At 44.9% G+C, this 24,951-nt stretch overlaps 1 protein-coding gene across 5 annotated transcripts in view; it reads right to left on the reverse strand.

Annotated features, from left to right (window-relative positions):
• Crtc3 (CREB regulated transcription coactivator 3) overlaps positions 1-24,951 on the reverse strand; it is a 103,694-nt gene that overhangs the window by 21,627 nt on the left and 57,116 nt on the right. For 3 of the 5 annotated variants that reach the window (XM_034501005.2, XM_034500998.2, XM_076936692.1), the window contains exons 3-7: positions 20,544-20,663; positions 12,243-12,304; positions 10,328-10,390; positions 8,140-8,240; positions 1,269-1,304 (exon numbers count right to left, since the gene is read on the reverse strand). In XM_034501005.2, coding sequence (XP_034356896.1) covers positions 1,269-1,304; positions 8,140-8,240; positions 10,328-10,390; positions 12,243-12,304; positions 20,544-20,663 — 382 coding nt within the window. The remainder of the gene's footprint in view (positions 1-1,268; positions 1,305-8,139; positions 8,241-10,327; positions 10,391-12,242; positions 12,305-20,543; positions 20,664-24,951) is intronic. The other 2 variants (XM_034501010.2, XM_076936701.1) reach the window with 1 other exon arrangement.

A 24,951-nucleotide genomic window follows, 5' to 3' on the forward strand; every position in this document is an offset into this window, starting at 1 on the left:
CTGGGGCATGCAGACCCTCAGGGACTCTCCACAGCTGGAGACAATAGCAACCAGTGTTCAAGACAGCAGGGCAACAAGGATAGACTACTGTGAAGGCTCCATAGGAGGCTAAGGTGGCCCCCTGACTTAAGGCTCCTAAGAGATCACTACAGGAAGGTGAGGAATTCAGTGTAGTTTCTTTTCATGTACAAGTTTGTTGGGGATTCTTTGAAGAATTAACTGGGGAAGGCCCTGAGGCCATTTCTTCATTCCTCCCCTGAGTGATCAGACAGATTAGTTTCAAGTTTTTATGATTTTATTCAACACCTAAAATGGTTTGCTCAGAAAAGGAGTGTGCAAGGTGTTATCAGAAGGCTCTGCCTCTCATGTGGGACATCCTTGCTAATGTCCTCCACAAGCTTGGTCTCTATGACACACAAACTAATTTAGTCATTCTGCTTCAGATTATGAAAATTGTGTATCAGTTTATAAGGATCTAACAGTGCCTGGGACTGAATGACTGAGTGAACAGGGCTGGGCCCCATCTGTGGATGGCATTCAGTGATATTTCAGCAGATCTCTAACATGGGCTTAACTGGATTTACGAAGCTTAGTGTCTGTAAAATGTATAGTTTTATCTTAAAATAAATTTGCACTTACTTTTCTTTGAGACATGATCTCATGAATCCCAGGCTAGTCTCAAGCTCTATGTGTAGCTAAGGCTATCCCTGAACTTCTGATCTTCCTTCCACCATATCTCAAGTGGAGGATTACCAGAGTGCACTAATACTCCTGGCTCATTTGGTGAAGCCTGGGCTTCACGAATGCATGGCAAGCAGTCCAGCATCTGAGCTGCATCCTTAGCTTAAGCTTGCCCTTCCCCTGAACTGTTTAAGCCTATCAGTCACTCTCACAGTGACTTCCTAAATGGGCTGAGGCAGTGCTGAGAGAAGGCAGTGGGACAGCTGCTTGAGGGCCTGACTAACTCCCATCTTCATGTGGCAACGACCCTGCTTCCTCAAATAACCTTGTGACTATGGCATTGAGTGGACCTGGGTAACGGGGACCATTGTCATCTAGTCACACATTTTCTTTCTCAGGGCTTTGATCATGTCTAGCTACTTAGAGCATCTCAGATAAGTAATCCAAGTAACAGTTGCCAGCCTTTACATAAATGTCAAGGCATAGAAAGGAAGTTTTACACACATATACCTACATATGCACATATATGTATACATGTATGTATATACATGTATATGTCAGCATCCCACCCCAGCACCTGTTCATACCTTCCCCATGGCCATCATTTTCACCATCACAGAAACCTGGTAGGGAAGAGAAAAACAAACACACACTTTTATATGTGGTGCTCTCACTGACTCATGCATTAGAATGACTTCCTGATTTGAAAAGTAATGTTTGGAAGTTCTACAGTGGCTCTGACATATGAAGCTCATCAAGGTGCTTTAGCACACTACAGACAGATGAAGTTCTTCCAAGGCTAGAGTTGGTGCCCAAGTGCTTTTCCTTTAAAAGTGTCTCAGTCCTAAATGTTCCTGCTGACTCCAGAGAACAGTGGCTGACAAAGTCTGAGAACCTGTCTTCAAAGTACAAAGCGAAACAGTCTGTCTTGTCACAGTTCCACACGTGTCCTACTAGGGGAGGGCAGGTGAACTCGGAGTCCCTGTCACTGATCTGCCGCTTACCATGGGTCGAAGTTCCACGATGGATCTGTGACAGATTCTGCACTCTAACACAAGTTGTTTTAAAAAATACATATCTGAAGTCTAAGTATATGTGATATACCCATCTGATAGCTATTCACAAATATTTTTAAAAGCTGATCAGGAATCAGTCCTGAGTGAGTGAGGAACAGCTAGCCCATGGAACACACTGCAGACGACTACAGACAGCCCCTTCTGCACCTCTGGACTAAAGCTGAGAAGCCATCTCCAACATGGCTTGGGTAATCATTCTCCTGAGCAATCAATTACACCAAGTGAGTTTTCAGCATTGAATCAGTATAAAAATTTAAGTTTAAGCCTTTAAACAATAGCTCAGCTTAGGTACGTTTCTAGATGAAATGGTTAAACTATAAATTAACACAATTAGTCTATAAAAGGTAAACACATAATAACCATCTATTCAGCAGATACTTGCTCAATCCCTGAAGTATGCAACAAAGGGTTGGGACAGGTGATGAGGCACAGACAGGAAGACAGCAGATTCTGTAAGTGGCAGAAGCTGTAACTGTCTTAGTAGAGCCTGGGGGCAGGACAGACACTAAGAGCTCCCAAGGGTGCCAAAAGCTTATTAATTAAGCATACTCACAAAACACAGGACTTCTCCCAGGCCACCAGAAAACAGAATCTAAGTGACTAAAACCTTGTTTTTAGTGCATCTACAAGACCATTAGGGTAAGTCTGTTAAGATAAGATTCTTGGACAGAACCTTTAAAGATGTTGTATGTGAGCTGCATGTCACTTGACAGCAGAGTGCTTGCCTGGCATGCCAAAGCATGGATTTGAGCCCAGCACCACAAACAAACAAACAAACAAACAAACAAGGTAAAAAGTAAAAAAGTAAAGAAGTAAAGAAGAAGCTGGGTGGTGGTGGTGCATGCCTTTAGTCCTAGCACTTGAGAGGAAGAGGGAGGCGGATCTCTGAATTAGAGGCCAGCCTAGTCTACAGAACAAGTTCTAGGAGAGCTGGGGTTACAGAGAGAAACTTTGTTTTGAAAAGAAAATATTTAAAAAGCAATGCAAAGTGGACAAGCTGCACAGAGCTGGACTAAGCTACTGCTTATTCAGTCTGTGACTGAATACTGCAAGGACAGGCTACCTGCACAGGCCAGAAGATGCGGCATGCAGAGACAAAGCCAATGTCCAGAGTCGGCACTGACAGGAGGAGGGGAGAGAAACTTCTCAAATTTTTATGTATGGCTTTTTAAGTATAGCTTTTAAAGAAAGGATAGGGAACTTGCCCATTCTAATCACTAAAATGTGATTATTATATTAAAAATGATAAATGACATTTTAAACAATGGCCTATCACAGTATGTAAAGAGTCTCTTCATCTTCACAACACTAAGTTTAAGTACTAACGTTGACCAGTCCCTGTAACACAAAGAGCTATGACAGCACGTGCATCTCAGAGGCAAGCCGATTCCCTGTGTGGTACCCTGCTGGTGCCACCCCCTTCCCCAGACTGGAGCAGGAGGCAGGCTTCATCCCTGGGTAGGCATTGAAGACCAGGGAGGTAAGATGGTAACAGTAGCTGTGTACCTGGCACCTCACATGATGATCTCACGTAATCTTTGGAGCAATTTATGAGCTATGAACTATTATTCTGCCCCAGGTTACACTGCTAGTTCTGGGACTAGCTTTCTGGGCAGGGTGCCTTCGGAAAGTCCATGTCCCTAGCAGCTATGCTGGGCCTCGGGGAGTTCAGGCAAGAGGAAGTAAGGTTAAAGGGCTGCCTCAGTGAAAACAGGCGGAGTGGAGGAGTAAGGAAACAGGAGCCGAGGCAGACACAGCAGAGGTAGGGAGCGGTGAAGTCTGGCTATGCATGAGTAGAGGAGTGGGAGACATGGGTGAAGGAGTCTGCTAGTCACTCGGATGAAGTAGAGAACAGAGGCCTGGGTTAGAACTAACCCAGAGGGAAACTGTTCTTGTAGTACAGCATGAGGCTTTGGACGGTCAGGAAGCCAGACAGAAAACCAAAAGACTGGACAGAGCAGTAAAGCAGGGCACGTGGTAGTGAGGACCGAAGCTACACGGCACACTGCAGGGAGAGACAGAACAGGGCTTGACTGTAGTGCAGGGGTGAAGAGGGAGGGAGGAGAGATTAGATATCATTCTCAGGTAGTCCACTACAGTTGCCAAAGGCCAGCGGCAGTAATGACTGACAGGTTTATTTCAATAATAAAATAGCCAAATTTAGATTTCTCTTACTCTACTACTACACACTACCACCAACATACAAATCCCAAAGACCACAACTGTAACAGAAGGGTTAAAAACGAAAGGCAGAGAGCTATGACTAGTTATCTGGAAATAGAGAACATTAATTCAAAGCAGTCCCACAGGGGACAGGACAGCAGTGACCAAGGTCACATGTGTTTCAGGAAACCTGGTAGCCTTGGAGCCTTAGAGGGCTGACCTAACAAAGTACATCTGAGTCCATGTTCTTGTAATGTGCTCTCATGGCTGGCAAGCCTAAATAGCTCCTCACAGACTTAACGTGAAGTAGAAAGACAGGGTGAAGATATGGTAAGCACAGTGCATCCTAAGAGAAGTTTCTAGAATCGCAGTCTTCTCGTCTAGACCCCCCTTCTCTCTCCTCTTCTCTCCTTCCCTCCCTCCCTCTCCCTCTGTGTGTGTGTGTGTGTGTGTGTGTATGTGAATGTGTATACATATGATCCATGTGCACGTGGAGGTCAGAGGACAACCTTGGGTGTTGGTCCTCAACCTAAACCTTCTTTGAGATAGGCTCTCTCCTTTGCTGCTGCACACCCCATGCTGTCTGGCCCATGACCTTTGGGGATTCTCCTGTCTCTACTTCCTTCCTTCTCAGACGTACTTGGATTACTGGTGTACACTGCAACATTTGACTTTTACATGGATTCTGGGGACACAAATGGGCTCTTGTGTTTGCATGGCCATTATTTTACCTGCTGAGCCTTCTCCCCAGCTCTTGGTGACTCTTTAGACCTGAAGGCCTTGTGTCAGGTAGACAAGTGTCAATAACAGGTTTAGCTCTCTTGAGGCTATTTCATTTAAACAGTCTCCTTACTGCTGTGAGTCAGAGCTCACTGCTGGTTGAAGGGACAGAGATACAGATTACATCTCTGCCCCTCAGCGGAGGCTAAAGGGTCTACAGTCCTCAGGGATGGCTGCTGGCAGTCAGTCTGCACTCTTTTGCTCTTAGCTCCTAGGCTGCTAATAAGGGCCACTTTAGCTCTTTCTCCAATCTACTATGAGAGGGGGCAATTTGGGGTTAAAGTTAGGCTGTGAGACAGGGCAAACGTCACAGAGAGCTACTGTGCTGACCCATCCAGATGTGTATACCAAACAGTAATTAAACTGCACATGCTACCAGGGAAATGGGCCATTAAACAAGAAGAGAGAAATTATAAAAACCCTGTTTGGTTGTATAAAAGTTTATTTCTGTCATTATGACTTCATATCATATGTGTAATTGTTATGTAACTTAATGACCATTATGAACACTACCAACCATGTATCAGGCTAATGGCTTTGCTTCTTGGGAATGGCTCGTGCAGCTATGCTACACGCAGATGCTCCCTCGTGATCTGCTCCCAATAGTGACAGTGGCGAAGGGCTTCCATCACTGTGCCCAGCAAAGATTCCCAGAAAGGGTCATTGCTATTGTTCTGACTACAGAACCTAGTTCTGGGCTTTTGATTATATTTTCCCATCACTTTTAAAATTTTTACTTTATTTGGTGGGTCCTATAAAAAGAAATACTTTTTTGTGAAGCTAGTTGATATTTTTAAAATCCAAAAGGAAAGAAAATGAAAAACTTTAATGAATTACAGGGGGAAAATACATAAAAACCATTTAAAATAGCTCCCACCAACAAATATAATTCTCCAGAAATAATTCTCATCCTTGGAGACTTGAATAATATTTTAAACACACTGGCTTTCCCATGTAAACACATCCATATTTGGATGTGTTTCTGAGTTCTGTGGTGCTTGAAGGCGACTGCAGGAGCAGGCACACAGTGCAGACATCCATGCTGGCATGGGCCCACCTTCTGTAGCTGGCAGATACTGTGACCCCACAATTTCTAACACTGACATGAAAAGGAGAGACCACCAAAGTTCCCAAGGCAACCCCAGAGCCCTGCCTCAGACGTGCCCTTCCTCTCCTGGTTTCTTGTTGCATGGATCAGTGTATTGGCTGCCCCTCCTCTCCAGGCAGCCTCACACCTGCTGGCAGCTCTCACCTCTTCCCTCAGAGACCAAGTTAGTCTTAGAATAACTTAATTCAGTTTTTTTAGTTACTTTCTCTTTACATAGGAGCTCAAATGTTCCTTAAATTACCCATGATTCCCTTGTCCTCTCTAGGCCTAAAATTTAGTCCCTTCTAGGAAAGGATAATCTCAGCACAGAGGACAAAGCCGAGGCAGGAATACAGGGGTTCCAGGGATGACCCTACTAGGCTAGCTGGCTCCCAGTCAGCGTGGCAAAGACCTTGCTGTGCACACAGGTGCTCCACTGGTTACAGTCTCTGCTTTTTAAGGCTTTGTTTATACGTATCCATCTCTACCTATCCCAGAGCCAATCTCTAACCTCCTACACACCCCACTTCTCTAACACTCTTCATGACCCACATCCAACTCCAACTTCCCTCTCATATTCCCATGTGTGGAAATATGGCTGATGTCCCTGACCAGCTCCAAAGCTCTCAGACTTTACAAGCAAAGAGTCATTTCAACAAATGAATTGTACAAAGGGAACAAATATAATAACAATTACATCAAATCCTGTCTGTACTATATGTAAGGAAGAAAGATCACGAATGGCTCACTTCAAAAGAAACCAATATTTTAGGCTTTAAATAGACCATAACTGTAAAGAAAACTAGCAAAGCTAGTATGAAGGCCAGTCCTCACACACAGTCAGTCTATGAGTGCAACAGAGAACTCCAGCTCATGTTCTTTCTAGATGAGAAGGCCCAGACAGACAGGCTTGGGAAGTATCTGAAGAAAGCATCCTTATTTTGCGTGCAGGCTAGAAGAAGTGAGCACCTACAGTGAGTTTAAGGGTGTGCTATGTGACTTCTTTGCATTTCAGCAGTAAGCGTGCCTTGCTGTACTAGGCACTGTGTCAGGTAGGACAAGACTTTTAAAATACTGCCTTCAAGAAATTCACCCCAGGCAGAGAGATAGACGTCTACTTGAAGAAGCAGTTGTCACAGCACTTGCTTGTAGGAGGCTGGGACAGGGGAGGACATGGGTAGCTCAGGACCAGAGAGGGAGGAAGGTCATAAAAGGCTTCACTGAGTACAGACAGTTGAGGTTTTTACACTTCGGGAGGAGAGGAAGATGTAGGAACAGGATGAAACCACAGAACACTGGCGAGTTCACACAGCTGTGAGGACTCGGCTGGGGGTGGGGCGGGTGGTGGTATGTTGCGGTTCCTGTCATTCCAGACAAAGTCTTGAGGTGGGCTGTAGTAAAGGCAGGACAGTATGAGGAGCAGAGAGGGTTAACAATGGAAGCAGAAGCCAGGCGGTGGTGGCGCACGCCTTTAATCCCAGCACTTGGGAGGCAGAGGCAGGCGAATTTCTGAGTTCGAGGCCAGCCTGGTCTACAGCGTGAGTTCCAGGACAGCCAGGGTTGCACAGAGAAACCCTGTCTCGAAAAAACCAAACAAACAAACAAAACAAAATAAAACAAACCAAAACCAAAAACCAGCGGAAGCAGAGCGCAGGCCTGCCCTCCCTTCCGTGGTTCTGGCCTTTCTCTTTCAGACTTTCTCTGGACCACAGAAACATGTTCTAAGTAGAAGTGGGGAGCAAGGAGCAGATGACGATACTCAGTTTCCATTCTGTTTCCTCCCCCCATCCCCACCCCTGTCTTGTTCTTTGGGACATGCCTTCCCGTAGAGAGGTCTCCATGACTCTCCCCTGGCCCCAGTCTTGATTATTCCTTCCAGAGGGACAGCCTGTGCCAGTACTGCTGGCCCCTGGGAGGGTTTGCCTCATCCAGAGGTTCAGCCATCTAAGGTCCATGGACACACAAAGAGAAGCTCCTTCTAATCTGGTCTTACCAGATCTTCGAACAAAAGGAGGCCTTGGAGAGCTCAACATAAGATTAGGCTGTAAGGCTGTGCACAGGACAAGAGCAGCCTGGATGCTACTGCAGGAGCCTGTGCAAAAGATGTGCGTGCCTAGGGACAGCGCTGGTACCACAGGGAAGAGGAAGCCAGAGCCAGCAGATGCCAACAGGGAAGGAAGCAGGAGCCATGAAAGAAGCAAGGAAGGGATGCACTCTAACGCTGCCACGAGCACACACTTCCTCTGCTGCGAGCTCTGCTCTGAAGACCACCAAACCTGGGAAGGGCATGCACTGCATACAGCACAGAAGCAGAAAGCACAAAGGCTGTTAGCAGAGGCCTGTGTGTCTTACCCATGTATGGGGCAGGCCAGGCTGACTGGCCTCCTCCTCCATAGGGGTCCTGGGGTTTGGTGCTCAGAGCACTCGTGTGAAGAGCAGAATCAGAATTGGTCCTACGGAGGCGAGGAGAGAATCTGACTGAAAATCCATTTTTTCCTTTGTGGAATGCATTTTTTTCTGAATATTATCAACAGGAGAAAAGATGAGAATAATAGACTTACAAATACACATACCTTGAAGGGTCAGGACCTACCTTCAGTACTTTATATCAAAAAGGCATTAGAGTACCAACCTATGTCCAAAAGGAGTTTAATTTGTATTTGGATAGCCTTACACTCTGATGCTAATTACACAAGGCCAGTGTCAGATTCTCGCTTCCCTAAGACCACCCTCTTCGTCTCTGTAACTAGTCTCAGGCCAGTTCAGTCTGTGTCTGTAGTAGGCTTTCTGAGAATCCTTGTGCCAATGTGGAAAAGCACCTGAAACAGTGGTTCTTAAGCCCTTTTCAGGGAGAATGTGAGGTCAAAATGCTACCACCTACGGTCTTCACTCTTACCCTCTGATGGCATGGTGGGGCACTCCAGCAGCTGTGCACTGTCATGGCACAACAGACTGAACGCAGACAATGACTCCACCTGCCAGAGGTTAATGTGGCTGTTCTCGTTTGTTTTAGAAAATGATATTGTGTGTGTGTGTGTGTGTGTGTGTGTGTGTGTGTGTGTGTGTGTGTGTGTATATATATATATATATATATATATATATATATATATATATAAAATTTACATTTACTTTGGCATGTAGTGGGTTGACTGCTGCATGCTGAAATGCACCAATGGGTACACTTCAGTTCTCCATCAGTCCTCTCTCAGCGGCAGCAGCTGAGTACCGACAGCTATACTCACATGGAAAAATGTTCTTTCAGTGCTTTGATCGTTTTTCAGAGTGTAAATACTCCTAGACAAAAGTTTGGGAGCTGCTGATCAGTATCAAGTGTTTCAAATGCTCCCAGAGAGCTCTAGTGTGTGCACACAACTTCAGCTCCAAAAGGCGGCAACTATTTATTTACTCTACCCAAAGGTCAAATCAGACTGTCTGTCATAAGGGGCACATGAGCAACTTTGTTAGCCTAAATGGTTCTTCATGGTCTGCTCCAGGCAACAGCTTCATGTGACTTAAACCACGTGGCTTCAGAGGAGAGAAGAGGTGAAAGGGGAGGATCCTGGGATCCAGCAGAAACGGTGTGAGCCCTGGGGGCTCCCAGCTCTGGCACAGAGTCACAGAAACCCAGGAGACATCAGTCAAACACAGAGATGACTGAAAATGGGGATGTGGACTGGCTATGGGACCATGTAGAGAAAATGATTATTAATTTTGTTAATTGCATTGTGGTTACCTCTTGTTGGCCTCTTACTGTAGGGTACTTACAGGTGAGAGAGGCTTTATCTAGCTGGTCATGGAATGACATACGAGGAAGAGAGGAGTCAGACTGGCAGAATGCCGGTCAAGACAGAACTGTTTCCAGTGGTCACAGGGGCTGCTCACAACTCTACCTCTCCTGTACACTGCTAAAACATTTTTAATTAAAAAAATTTTTTTTCCCAAGGTTCAACTCTATAGCCCAATCTGGTTTACAACTTGCAGTCCTCCTGCCTTAGCTTCTGGAGTACTGGGATTGCAGCCTGATTCAAGGGTTTTGTTTTCAAATTCCACCCCCTAGCATATTAGCGAAAGGGTTTGGGGCAAGCCATCTGTCCTCTTAAAGCAGAAAAGGACAATCTTTCTTGTCATGTTGGGATTGAAAAAATGACCCAGGTCCTTCCTAAAGTACGGCCCAAAGTAACCTCGAGAAAAGCTGATATTTACTGTACACTGTGCCTCCATGGAACATCCTATTTAGTCCCTACAGCCACCCCATAATGGGTACAAGTACCTTCATGTTCATATATGCAAACAAAGGGGAAGGAAGTTACTTTGCCCAGGATCCCATGCTAGGAGGCAAACTTTGGTGGTCCCCGCTAGACCCCATGTTCTTACTGACCACACCATCTCCTACATACTCAATGATTTTTTTCTCTGTAATTGATTCATATAAACATAACTGATATAAACAAACTGAGCAGCAAGCTAATATGTAAAGACTACCTGGCTAATCAAATCGTCTCCTTCTTGAAAATGTACTTCTATGAATCAGCCCACATACCTGTTAAGTGCAGATGTTAGCCTGAATCCAGGATGCTTTTCCTCTTTCCAAGCAGGCTGTTGCCTTTAGAAACCAGAACGACATAAAAAGCAAAGAAGCTTAGCTATGGAACCAACGGAGTGCTTCAGGCCAGGGCTTGACAGCTGGCTCCTCTAACTAAGAGTTACCTGAAATGCCCTGGCCTCCCTTTGCTCACCACTGTGGAGAGGAGGCCAGACTGAAGAATCTCTCAGGACCCACAGCTCTGATTCCCAGGATAACTAATGGAATCCACTGCATAACATCAGCTAGCTGGGCACACTTGAATGCTGTCTGGAACTGGTCAAAGGAAGGCTGACACCTCTAAGAGACAGTGAGCCTTATTCTAGGTACAGATAAGTTACCCCTCATCATGTGCCCTGAGTGTGTGTGTGTGTGTGTGTGTGTGTGTGTGTGCGCGCGCGCTTTGGTAATCCAGGATGCAAACACTTTGCTCTCTCATGAGGAAGGCCACGAAGTGCAATGTGTTTCCTAGCCATCCTATGAAAATATTCACCTGGCCAATCCCAGGGCTCCGAGAAGCAAAGTCCTTTTTCTTAGATACTGAGATAAAGTGTATCTGTCTGAAGATCTGCCTTTTCTGACTTATATACCACTGTATTATCTTACAGACTTGAGACTCAGGACTCCTGTGGAGGCAGAGGGCCTATGTGAGAGAGGGCTGTCAGCCATCTTGATCCCCTTCTTGGATCCAGACTACATTATTCATGATAAGGGCTCAGCCAGTATTAGCCCAAAGAATCAGTAAGGAGACTCGGAGTTGAGACTCAGTTTCTTTCTTTAAATGTATTTTTTTTTTTTTAAGACAGTCTCTTACACTGTATCTTAGGCTAACCTTGAACTCATGGCAATCCTCCTGTTTCAGCATCCCAGCTTCTGGGATTACAGGTGTGGGCCATGCCCTGGTGATATATACATTTAAGACTCTCATCCGTCTGACATGGAGGTGTAAAACAATGCCACACCCACACAGGCGCTGCACTAATACCATGGTGGGCCACCGTTATACAATACAGCGTGCTCAGAGACGAAACCAAACTCATGGCACACAGGTTCAATTTAGGAATCTTTTATTCAAGAACTACTGACTAAGAAATGCCAGAGAGGGGGTTTGTTTCTTCCTACCATTAGACTACCAAATCAGACATTTTGTTGGTAAATGTTTCATAATATGTTTCTATTTGAATCTAGATTTGCTTAAGTAATTTTTGTTCTATATTTTCTTACAAGATCAGAATTATACACAGAAAGGCTGAGGGGTTTTTTGATGTTGTAATTTGAGACAGATTCCTTTTACATCTTAGGCTACCTGGAGCTTTCTATGTCACTCAGCTAATCTCAAACTTGTGATTCTCCTACTTCTAAAGTGTTGGGATTGCAGGCATGTACCACCACACCTAGCTTAAGACTTAAATTTTCTAAGATAAAACAAATTTGATGTTAAAAATACCTAACTAGGCTAGACTCTTGGGAAGCAGAAATGGGAGGATTGCTGCAAGTTCAAGGCTAGCCTGGTCTACATAGCAAGCTCCAGGACAGCCTAGACTATATAGAGAGACCCAGTCTCCCCCGATCCCCAAATCATAGTGGAACATGTCTCTAATTTTAGAGGTTAGGGTTAGGATTAGGGTTAATCTGGAGAATCTGTAGTTCAAGGCCATCCTCGGTTACATTACAAATTAGAAGCCAGCCTGGGCTAGAAAAGATCCTGTCTTGATTATTAAAAAACAAAACAAAAACCAACAACTAAAATAATAAGTAAGTCTAAACCAGCACTGAAGACAGTTAAAGTGAAACCATGTTAAAAAGAGGCTCTCCCTGTGTTAAATGTCTCTATAGAACAATCACATGCATCACATCTAGATAGCTCGCTTACCGTGGCCAGCTCTCATCCAGGGGCTGTGAAGCATAACTGGCTACAAAAGTATTTCCATCGAAGTACAGTTTTTAATAAAGGAAAACAGAATGTACAGGTGTTGAAGCAGAATTAAGAAACGCAGTGGAGGCTGAGCCCTGAGCCTGCGGCTGCTCATCTCCACACTCTGCACTTGTCACCGGCTCCCGTGTCTTCTCCAGGCTCATGTGGCGTGCTCCTCTCCTTTTCATTGTGTGTGTGTGTGTGTGTGTGTGTGTGAGAGAGAGAGAGAGAGAGAGAGAGAGAGAGAGAGAGAGAGAGAGAGAGAGAGAGAGAGAGAGAATGTGTTTGTGGGTGTGTCTGTGGAGGTCAGACATCATCCTTGGATGCCATTCCTCAGAAGCCATCTGCCTTGGTGTTTTGCAGTTGTTGCTTGATTTTTTTCAAGACAGGGTCTCCCTATGTAGCCCTGGCTATCCAGGAACTCACTATGTAGGCCAGGCTGGCCTCTTAATTTGGAGATCTACTTGCCATTCGAATGCTGAGATTAAAGACTTGTGCCACTGCCCTGGTTCCTTGTTCCCTGGCCTGCAGCTTGGTGAGTAGAGAGGGCTGACTAGCCAGCAAACCCCAGAGGCCTGCCTGCCTCTGCCTCCCCAGTGCCGTGATTACAAGTGTGTACCACCATGTCTAGTTTGTCATGTGGGTTCTGGGGATTAAACTTAGGTCTTCAGGTTTGCATGTCTTACTTTGCCCACTAAGCTACTGCTGAAGCAAAAGCTCTTTCCCTCTTCTGCCCTCTCTCCCTCTCCCCCCCTGCCTCTGCAAGCTGTCATGTGTGCATGCGTGTTTGTGTCTCCTGCCCAATATCTGTTTTCAAGAACTTCGTCGACTTGCATCACAAACACTGGGGAGGCTGTCATTTATGCAGGCCTCTTTTCTCATGGGGTGGATAGACTCAGGCCCAGTTAAATTTCAGTCATGGCATCTCATATCTCACTCTCCTGCCAACTGTGACTAGTTCAGGGATAAGTTCAAAACAAGACCATGGAGAGTGCTTTCCAGGTGGGAATGAAGTGTTTGAGGCCAGGTGGCTCCTCTTACAGAATGCTTGTCTGTGAAAGAACTCAACACCACAGACTTAGTCTTAATGGTATCATACAGTCCTCTGGCCTTGCCCTTGGGTTTCCAGTGACATAAGCCAAACCAGTTATTTTTTTTTCCCCCCTCAGGAGGCTGAGGCAGGACAATGGAAAGTCTGAGAGCAGAGTTGGCAACTTATAGTCTCTCTCAAAGAAAGTAAAAACCAGAAGTGGTGGGCATATAGCTCAATGGTAGAGCACTTGTCTAGTATGTGGGGATCAATCCCCAGTCCCACACTTCTTGTTTGAGTTTGTTTGGGGGAAGCTCTGGGGCTGGTTGGTTTTTTTTTGTTTGTTTGTTTTTGTTGTTGTTGTTTGAGACAGGGTCTTGCTAAGTAGACTAGGCTGGCTTAGAACTTATCATGTAGCCCAGGCTAGCCTCACTCACAGCAATCCTTGCGCATCAGCCTCATGAGTGCTGAGATTAGAGGAGGGTGCAACCATATCTGCCTAAAAACAATTCTTTTTCCAAATTAAGGTGAGCTCCTGTTACTTCTGAATCAAAAGAGAACTGTATTAGACGTAAAAAGGATGCAAATTCCTAGTGTAAAAGACTTTGTTTTCTAGGTTCTATGTTACTGGGTCTGGCATGCCTGAAGATCCATTCCAAATCCACAGTGAGACAAACGGGATGCTAACTCCACACAGTGAAGCACATCTGTCACTACTGCTTTCCTGAACTACACTCAGAGGACATTCAAAACATTTTAAATCGGATCACTCTGCTTTTTTAAAAAATTAAAAGCTGGGCATGGTAGCACATGCCTTTGACCCCAGCACTCTGAGAGGCAGAGGCAGGCATACTTCTGTGAGTTCAAGACCAGCCTAGTATGCATAGTAAGTTCCAGGTCATCCAGTGCTGCACAGTGATACTTTGTCTCAGAAAGAAATCAATTGAACAACTAATTAATTTAAAAAGGGGGTTGGAGGAACAACTAAACAATTAATTACGTGCAGCTCACAACCCCCTGTAAGTCCAGCTCCAAGGGAGCCAGTCAGGAATCTGTCCTTATGTGCACACACACCCTCCCCCATTAATATAATTAAATACAATAAAAATAACAATTACAGTTATTAAAATTATAATAAATATAATAAAATAAATTAATATAATAAAAATACATCTTAGATGGGCAGTGGTGGCACACAGCTTTAATCCCAGTACTGGGGAGGCAGAGGCAGGCAGATCTCTGTGAATTCAAGGCCAGATTGGTCTACAGAGTGAGTCTCAGGACAACCAAAGCTATACAGAGAAACCCTGTCTTAAATCATAAAAATAAATAAATTGATAATAAATAAAATCTTAAAAAGCTCAAACTAAACCAAACTAACAAACAAAAAACAAAAGCAAAAACCAAAACACCTGTCAGCATCCTCTTCTTGCTGAAAGGCTGACTTTATAGCCTGACATCCGCATCCCTCCATAGTGTGGCTCCAAGACTCTGGGCTTCTCTGGCCACTTCCACATGCTCAACTCTCCTGGCGCTTGCTGGTAGATGCAGCCTCCTTATGACCTGGCTCTCTCCCTGCTACTGTCACCACACCCACTCTTTTTGTCTCTTCTTTCACTGACCAGATCAAATACACACTTTACAATCACCAAAACTGCTTTAAAGTATTATTTCTGAAGTATTTATTTGAAAAAAAAAAGTAAAAAAAGAATATTTATTTCTTTTTTAAGTGAGAAATAATAGAGGAAATACAAGGTATACATTAAGACATCAGAAATAGGAAAATAGAAACAATAAGCACCTACTGTGTGCCTCTCTTGTGTTAAATCAGTTCATGCTACCTATATAAATTTTTTTTTTTTTTTTTTTTTTTTTTTTTTTTTTTTTTTTGAGACAGGGTTTCTCAGTGTAGTCATGGCTGTCCTGGAACTTTACTCTGTAGACCAGGTTGGCCTCAAATTCAGAGATCTGCCTGCCTCTGCCTCCCAAGTGCACACCACCTGACAGCTCCCCTATAATCTTAAAAATTTTATGAGGCAGATGACATCATCACATTCACAGCTGAAGAATATGGAGGCTCAGCCCTAGAAGAGGCAGAAATTCAAACTCCACGGAGGGCATAGTGGCCTGGAGTCAAACCTACCAGTCACTCACTCCAAGGCTTCAGACTACAGCAAGGCCTCCCACCTCCAGGGAGGTAGTGAACTGGCACAGTGGGCCCCCAAAAAGAGAGAACATTTGGGGTGTCCTCAAAAGAAGATGGAGCCTAGACAGAAAATGTGACCTGCTTGGGCTCAGGAGGAGGTCTTAATAAAGTGGGGACCTGCTGTGGAGGCACAGACTGGGCACCAAGTGAATACAAGCTGTGGGACGAGAGAGATGTGGGTACTGATAGGATCTTAACGACTCCCTTTGCTAAGTAAGAGAAGCAGTATGACTTCAAGTCTGTCTTCCAGTACTTGCTTGCTTTGTCTCGTCTCATTATCTTATTTCTTAATCTAACTCTGGGCCCACATGATGAGATACAGAGATTCTCCAGAGACACCTTTCTTCAATCTGATTAGGCTTAATGTCTACGAAGTTCAGGGTTGGTCCCAGAAAGAGAGAAAAGAGGCAGAGGTGAAGCAGGAGGATGTCGGTGCTGGAGTCCAAGTCTGCAGGGTGGAGGCACCGTCTCCCACAGCCCGTGCTTCTCTGCCTTCTCTTCTGGAGGGTTTGATGAACCTCTGCTGACAAAGGGTCAACTCATAAAGCAAATAAATGTCTAGCATGGCTCTTCAAGTAAACTGCTGTTCTTAAAACCATTAAGTCTCAACCAGGCATGGCGTGGAGGCAGAGCAGGCAGATCTATGTGAGTCCAGACTGTTCTACATAGTGAGTTTCAGGGAAGCCAGGGTTACACAGTGAGACCCTGTCACATAACAAATCAGTAGGTGTCAGCACAAAGTATCAGCCACTCAAGTTAGAATGTGGCAGTATAATAACAACACCACAATAGGCAAATACTTGTCATCTCAAGTTGACACCTATGTTGAGGCTCTGAGTTTGCATACTAACCTGTTTAATAAGCCCTCAGAACATGACAGTGCAGTTAAGTCCAAGCTGCTCTTCATCTGATTAGGCTGAGGTAAAAGGACCTAAGGACCAGTGTCTTTACATAGGAATGTTATATAAGAACTGATAGGAATGTTATGTAAGAATTGGGTTTTAAGGCAGCCCAAGTTTTGAAGTCCTCATGAAGACAGACATTTATTAACCTCAGAGCTTCTCAGAGCCTTCCTTCCTATGTACCATAAGACTCTAACAGCAGGTGGGGACACAGTGTTTCTTAGACTTAACATGTTATGAATCTCAAAGAACAATGTCCCATGTTGTAAAAGGTCCATTCTGTTGTGACAAGATCAAAGAAAGGCCCACTACAGAACAGAGCGGTTCCCAACTCCCAGGGCCTCAGGCACACTTTTCTGGACTACTCAGGCCAGGGTTCAAAACTCTGCTGGGGAAAGTTCCTAACACTTATCTTTCCCTTTCAAACAATATACCTCTTAAAAGACGGCATTGCTAGTGTGTCCTCTTAATACATTACCTACAGACCAGAAAACAGTCACGTGTTGTCAATGTACAGAAATAGTTCAGAAACTCAATAAAATGATGTTTGGGTTGGAGCAAGTTTGCTACCCTTGAGAAGCAGGGGGGTGGCGTAGAGGTGGGGTGGGGTAGGGTGGCTGCTAAAGGAATGGACTGCTGCAAAAAGGTGTAACTTCTAGACTAAGCTTCCAGGTCAAGAATAGCCTTTGTGGTGCCTCTGCTTTACCTGCAGGTGGCAGGGGTCAACCAGGGCGGCCAGCCCTGGCCTTGTGGTAGCCATACACGCCAATAACTCAGCCTACTGCAGAAGGAATCTCCTGCGGGTCATGGCTGCCCACTCCAGCAGGAAGCTGGAATATTTGTTGACAATGTTCATTTTATTTGGGACCAATCTCTTATTTTGGCCAGTCTGCCGACCCTAAAACAATACCCACACCAAGAAACAACTACAAGAAGAAAATTCTGAATACATCTTTTTTTTTTTTTTTTTTTTTTTTTTTTTTTTTTTTTTTTCTGTTTGTACCAACAAAGATTCAAACCAGTGTTCTGGCTTTTAAAATGGTAAAACTTGTGAACTGGAGAGACGGCTCAGAGGCTGAGAGCACTGGCAGTTCTTCCAGAGGACCTGATTTGGTTTCCAGCATCTATATGGTAGCTCACAACTGTCTGTAACTACAGTTTCAGGAAATCTCACATCTTCTAATTTGCATAGGGACCAAACACATATATGTGCACAGACATAAAGGCAGGCAAAACACCATACACATAAAAGATAATTCTGAAAAATTAGACTGGTACTACAGACAAATATGAAAGGCAGCAGTTTAAAGTAAGTTATTTCATAGTTAACAGAATGTACACCAGGAAAGCAAAGAAAGTCTTGGTGTCTTCCTCCAAATTCTGAGTAAGTCACCAGCTGAGGTGTAAAACTGTCCTACCTGTCACTTGATGCTAAGCCTTTTGATTCCTCAAATAGAACTTAATAGCTCATCAGTGACGCCCCTAGTCTAGCGAACTTCTCTACATCAGAAGTCCCGGCCCAGGACCCCAACTAGGAAATGACCACAGAGACACGGCTCATGATCAGTGAATCAGATCACACTCTGCACTCAACAACTTTTTCTGCATATCCGTTTGGTTTTTCCTTTCCCTCAGGAGCTGCCAGGCTTTGCTGATGCTCTTACAAGCCAACTCAGAGCCAGGTCGTCCTCTAGGATGTATTACACAAAAAGAGACAGGTTCTTGAACATGCAGTGTAGCCTTTCCTAGGACTTTCGCCTTCTTTTCCCAATGTCAGAACATTTCTTTGGGAGCTGCTATGTTCTTGCATATACTATCTATGGTGACTTGAATAAGAACAGCCATACCTCTTGTTTGAATGTTTGGTCTCCAGTTGGTAGAAGTAGTTGGGAAAGATTAGAAGGTGTGGCCTTGTTGTAGTGTCGTTGGGTAAGCGTGGGCTTTGAGGTTTCAAAAGGCATTCCCAGTTGACTCTGCTTTGAGGTTGTGTCTCAAGATGTGAGTGCTCAGGTGTCCCTCCAGTGCCATGCCTGCCAGCCTGTTGCTGTCCCTCCAGTGCCATGCCTGCCAGCCTGTTGCTGTCCCTCCAGTGTCATGCCTGCCAGCCTGTTGCTGTCCCTCCAGTGCCATGCCTGCCAGCCTGTTGCTGTCCCTCCAGTGCCATGCCTGCCAGCCTGCTTTCTGCCATGGTCTCTACAATGATGCCATGGACTCTAGCCCCCTAAAACTCTAAGCCCCTAATAAACTTTTTTTTTTCTATAAGTTGCCTTGGATGTGGTGTCATATCACAGAAATAGAAAAGTAACTTAAGATACCATCTGAAGTTATTTTCCTTAGTTAATTAATTATTATTATTTGCCTCTTAGCTGTCCATCATCTCCTAAAGAATTGTAAAATTAAAAAACACAAGGTTGGTATCTCCTTCATTACTTTGTCCTCTGTGCCCAAGATATTGCCTGGCCCAGGGAAGGGTCTCCATGGATACATGTTTAATGAGTGGACAGACCACGCCCTACTTCTGTCTTAACCTTTAAGTCTCAATCCCCTTTCCTCTTTCCTTTCCTTCTCTCTCCCTACCCATCTCCTTCCCTTTTCTCTCTCTCCCTTCCCCCTCCTTCCATTCCTTTCCTTCTTTCATGCTGAGAATGAACCCCAGGACTTTGCACCAGCCACAAGGTTCTCTGCCACTGAGCCAAGCAAGCACCTACCACCGAGTGGCACACTCCACCCCTGCGTCGTCCACTCAGGCAGAGAAACATCTGGTTGTTTGCTAGAGGAATACAAGCCGTTTGGGCAATTGCTTGGTGTCCATTCCATATGCAGATGTGCTAGTTAGATAAACTGCTTCTCTTTACCCTCTGCATTCTATATGAAGTCCTCACACACTCCAGGAAGGAATTCCCAAGATCCTCTGCCATTTTCATTTTCCCCAATGGAAACCATGTAACAGGGAGAAGGAGGAGTCACTGCAGCTTTGTGGACTGGATGTGGTGTCGAGAGGGGAGAGCTGAGACAAGTCAATGCTCCCCAGGATCACTGTCCTCACCTCAACAGAGTAAGACTGAGAGGCCATGAAGGCAAGGAAAGTTGGGGCTTCCTCCGAACATCCCTGCAGTTCTCACAGGAGTATTCTTTAGTTTATGGTTTTCAAGGCCACTGAGTGGACAAGCCTGGGCTACATGAGTCACAAGCAATGGAATCCTAGGCAAGTTACTCTGATATTTAATTTTCTCGTGGGAAAATTGAGGGTTAAAAAAATAAACGACTCATTGAATTTTGAAGACTAAATGACATATAAATTGCCCAGCACAGTGTCTGGCATGGGTAGGTGCTCAGTAAACATGAGTGCCCTCCCCCACTTCCTGGTTTGTAAGCTTATGAAGCCAACTCTACCATCACTGCCAGGAATCAGCGCTCTGCAGGGAGATTCGCCACGCCCATCTGCTCCTTCCTCCCCAGGCTTATCCTGAGCTCAGTAAACTGAGAGAAGCTCCTGCTCACTTCTGTCTCTCCTCCTACAGCATCCAGCTCAGTTTTGACCGCTCGCCCGACTCCCAGCAGCGCTGAGCTCAGATGGCCAGGAGCACAGCCCCTCTTCTTCGTAGCCACACAGAGCGTAGTGGGACAGCACTGTTTAGTTTTCCTAAACACCCATATTACATTTTACCTGTCATTTACCAAGTCTGAAACTACAGACAGACAATCTTGTAAGATTTCCTCTTTCAGTTCTAAAAGCTGGTCATCAGGTCAACAAAACACAAACCCGTTATCAATTTGCCTGGTTTTTGCTAGACAGACTAAATCTAAGTTGATTCAAAGTCAAGCTTAATACTGCTGATTTCTGAAGAAAATGCCAAAGATACCGTTGCACCAGAATTGAATGTTTGTGTTCTGTTGTTCTATTCAACAGAACTTTGCCTATATTTTCATAAACAACTACCACTGTCTTTCCCAGTCTGGCCGTAGGGATGTTTATAGTTTTAAACTCAGTTACTTTTATTGCTTCCTCTCTGCAGATCAGATGAAGCTCTGAGGCCACAGGGGAACCACAGGGAGATAAATCCCAACCATTTCTCAATCATTTCAAATGCACACTGTCCTCAGACAGGGAAAAAGGATATCTGTCTCCCTGGCTTGTCCCCAGACCTTCGGTGAAGGGGGTGGAAGCGGTTCCGGGCTGGCCTCTCCACCAGCCCATGGTGGCGGGTTCCACGAACAGTATCAGCTTGAGGAAGTGACGGCTGCAGAGAGAAAGAAGAGCGGTTGGCCTCTAACCATGAAACTGTCACTCACCCTCAGGAGCAACTGGTAACAGACAAAAAGCTGGAGTTTCTAACTTTACTATTGAATATTGGTGCTTTGTGTCAAGTTAAAATAAAATGTCACATGTGGCTCTGTTTCTACATAATTACAGAATATATCAAAAATAGCCTTTAATATGTTAATATGGAAGCAGACAGATTATATACAAAAATTGTCACAATTAGGATATAGAGAATCAGGGGGACTATGGCTTCAAATTCTTTTAATCTCTTCTTGTCTTCTGCAAGGTAAAATTCTATTCTAAAATGTATTTATTGGGCCAGCAAGATGGCTCAGTGGGTAAAGGTGCCTGCCTCACCAACCCTGAGTCTGAATTCAATCCCCTGATCCCAAAAAAGGTGGAAGGAAAGAACCAACTCTATGAAGTTATTCTCGGATCTTTACACAAGTGCCAGGGATGAAACACACACACACACACACACACACACACACACACACACACACAATTTAAAACTGCAATATCGAGCTGGGTGCCACACACCAGTAATCCCAGAATTTGAGAGGCAGAGGCAAATTAATCACAATTTCAAGGCCAACCTAGGCTATAGAGTAAAACAAACAAATAAACAAACAATACCCCAAAATAAATATCAAAAAGAAATTAAACCCTGTTGTCCTAAAGTACTTAATGTTTCCTTTGTTTTTTAAGCTTACCTGTATATAACTTTTACATTGTTGCACCTCAGAGTGAATATTTCTGATATATAGCTATTAAACATGACATTATTTCATAAATATATTACAAAACCTATTTATTAATTCAGAAATCACATAGTACTTAATTTCTAATGTTCATAAAACCAGCAATCTACACTGTAGTTCAAAAACTGTATGAAATACCTTAACATCTTCCACTTGGCTAACAAGTTCCTCTGTCTTCCTTACCTATAAGATGGGGATACTATCTTCCATCCAGGCTTGTTAAGAACATGAAATAAAGGGCCAGCAAGATGGCTCAGTGGTTTAGGTACTTGCTACCCAGGCCCGAGTTCAATCCCCAGGACCCACATGGTGGAAAGAAAAAAGCATTGTCCTCTGACCTCCACGGGCATAATATGAGTAAATAAATAAATATAATAAAAACAAGACAAAATGAAATGCGTTCCTTCATGTGTGGACTGCTCTGCCCCAGGTAAGTCTGGGCATTAGAAGGGAGCACAGGCGTACATATGATCGGGCGTGCTGGAACACAGAGAGGTCACCATATTCATCCTACATCTCCCCAACAGACTAGATCTCAACGAGGCACCACTTGCTGCGCATGCTGTTCCACCTCTGAGAGCCAGCTGTAGCCTTCAGTAAACATCTGGGTGGAGGAGTGGAGAGAGGTAAGTGGACCACTTGACTTGCTATGGCAGTGGTCAGTGACTTAGGAGCAGATGGATGGATATCTGATCCAAACAAACTCTCAGTCTTTTCTTTCTGCTGTGAGAATGCTAAGTCCCAAATAAGGGATGTTCCTTCTGCCTGCATTGCAGGAAGACACAGGAGAGCTTGCTTCCGTGGATGCCCTGAAGCCATTAACCTGTGTAATCTCAGAGAAAAGCGGATGTGTGCAGAGAGCCCCACAGGGCTTAGACTGTTTCTGTGGCAAACCCTCTGCTATGGCCCTGATGGCAGGGAGGGTCGCACTGAGGAGAGCGGGGAAACCAGGAGCCATAAAGCTCAAAGACGCCACAAATATACCATTAGGAAGGCCTTGGCTCAGCTCCGAGGAGCACTGTAATGATTCAGAACCTGAGACACAGGAGACCTCAGGAGTAATATTTGAGAGCTGTCTGGGGTGCCGTGTGACCGCTCAGGGCAGACGAGCATGTTGCAAGCACAGCATGGGCAACAGGAGCAAAGCTGAAAGAATTTCTAGTAAGTCCAAGCATCCATTGTGGGAGAAATCCAAACTCGGTTGTCCTTTGTGGCTTTTGTTTGTTTGGGGTAATTTAGTAGACTTTCTGAACCAGTAAAAGGGGCTGGCCAAGCCGTCTCCTGGAGGCTGGAGCTAGCACTGCTCTTCAATTGGTCAGTGAGCACCAGAAGAGGAGGGCAGTACACAGTTGTTAGTGGCAACCTAAAACATCAACAGCCTGCAAGTGCAAGTTAACACCAGGAGCCAGAAAGGACCAGGTCAAGGGCTGGCCGGCTGGGTCTGTCTTACAGGATGACCTAATTATTGAGGGTGAGCACAGGGAAATGCCTGGGTAGCAATCAAGGGAGGAGAAAGATTCAGTCTGTGGGAGGGCAGACTGAGAATAGAGCCTGATTTAAAAAGAAACAAAATTTCGTGGTGCTCCAGAGGTGAGGAGTGGACAGGCTGAGGCTAACACTTAGGTGGACAAGGAAATGGCTAAGGCCACTTCTTCCTTTGTTTCTGTGAGCAAGTGATGAGAAAAGGGGATATTTGGATATTCAAAGTAGTTCAAACAGGCCCCTTACCTTACAGGATTGCAAACTGAATATTCCTGAAAAATACATCTACCAGGGAGGCTAAATAGTCTGGCCTTGCAGGTATTCCAGTGACACACAAGGTAGGGGACACAGCTGTCACTGAGAGCAGAACCTTTCTCAGATGACTCTTCTGAATCCAAGAATGTGCCTGTTCATTCGTTCATGTGTTCGTCTCGCCCCTACCCTGCTTCTGTCCATCCCTTCAGTACTAGGTAGGCACTCTACCATGAGTTACATTCCCAGCCCTGGTTGGATTTTTTTGGTAGTTGTCATTTTTTAATCTTCTGATATGTCTTGCTACTGTTGCTCTGTTTGGCTTTTGAACTTGTGATTCTCTTGCCTCAGCCTCCTCCAGTGGCCCAAACTATAGGCTTACACACCAGGTCTCTGCAAGTTGTGAATTTCAATGAGGAAATCTAGAGCTAACAGCACACTCTGAGCACTCTCCCTAGACTTTGGGTAGGAATCGATCTCTCCACGTGTGTGTGTGTGTGTGTGTGTGTGTGTGTGTGCGCGCGCGTGCGTGTATGTACGTGTATATACACATGAGCATATATATACACAGAGAGAAATTTATTAGGGAAAAGTAAGAAACAATTTGAGTGGGAGGGGTTCCAAGATAGGAATACCCTAGTTTTTGTTTGTTTGTTTGTGTTATTTTAAAGCAGGTCCTGATGTAGCCCAGGCTACCCTCAAACTTGCTTCTTAGCTGGATGATCTTGAACTCCTGATCCTCTTGCCTTCATCTCAGAAGTGCTGGATTGCAGATATGTGTCACTGAGGTACCAGGCGGGCACTCTACCACTGAGTTCCACTCCCAGCCCTGGGCAGGGCTCTTTGTGTGTGCAGGTGATCGGATAAACATGACATCACATAGGCGTCCTCATCACATGGCTTCTGAAATCTACAGCTGTTGCAGCTAGTTTCCTCTCCTTCCACTGGACTGCAGTCTTATCTAATGCCTAGAGGAATACCCTGTTTCTACTACAGATGCTGCTGTTCATCACTGTGACTTGTATTTGCATTGAATCTCGCAGGGGCTCTACACTATTGCTGCCATATCACTCAATTTGTGGTTAATTAGAAACCCCACATTTTTTTTTACTTTATTGGCAAACATACAGGGCCAGGCGGTGGTGGCGCACATCTTTAATCCCAGCACTTGGGAAGCAGAGGCAGGTGGATTTCTGAGTTCGAGGCCAGCCTGGTCTACAGAGTGAGTTCCAGGACAGCCAGGGCTATACAGAGAAACCCTGTCTCTAAAAAAAAAAAAAAAAAAAAATTACAGGGATTCCTACTAAGCCCCATTTTGGTCATTCAGTGAGCTCAAGTCTTAGAGGCAGAGAGCTATATATTAATTTATGGGTGTGTGGGGCTGGTGAGATGTCTCAGGGTTAAGACCACTGGCTGCTTTTCCAGAGAACCTAGGTTCTGCAATCCAGCACTTGTAAGGTAAAGGCAAGAGGATCAGGAGTTCACGGTCATCCAGCTAAGTAGCAAGTTGGAGGGCAACCTGGGCTACATCAGTTTCCACATGTCGCATGGCAGCTGACAGAGAATCCTCACCCTCTTTTGGCCTTGGAGGCCACTGCACACATGATTACACAGAAAAACGCTCCCATATGCAAAGCATATAACATAAAAAGAAATGAATCTTAAAAAAAAAAAAAAAAGCTGGGCATAGTGGCACACGCCTTTAATCCTGGAGCTTGAGAGGCAGAGGCAGGTGGCAGGTGGGTCTCTGTGAGTTCAAGGCTAGCCTGG

Source organism: Arvicanthis niloticus, chromosome 1 (assembly GCF_011762505.2).
Source record: "Arvicanthis niloticus isolate mArvNil1 chromosome 1, mArvNil1.pat.X, whole genome shotgun sequence".
NCBI classification, from domain to species: Eukaryota; Metazoa; Chordata; class Mammalia; order Rodentia; family Muridae; genus Arvicanthis; species Arvicanthis niloticus.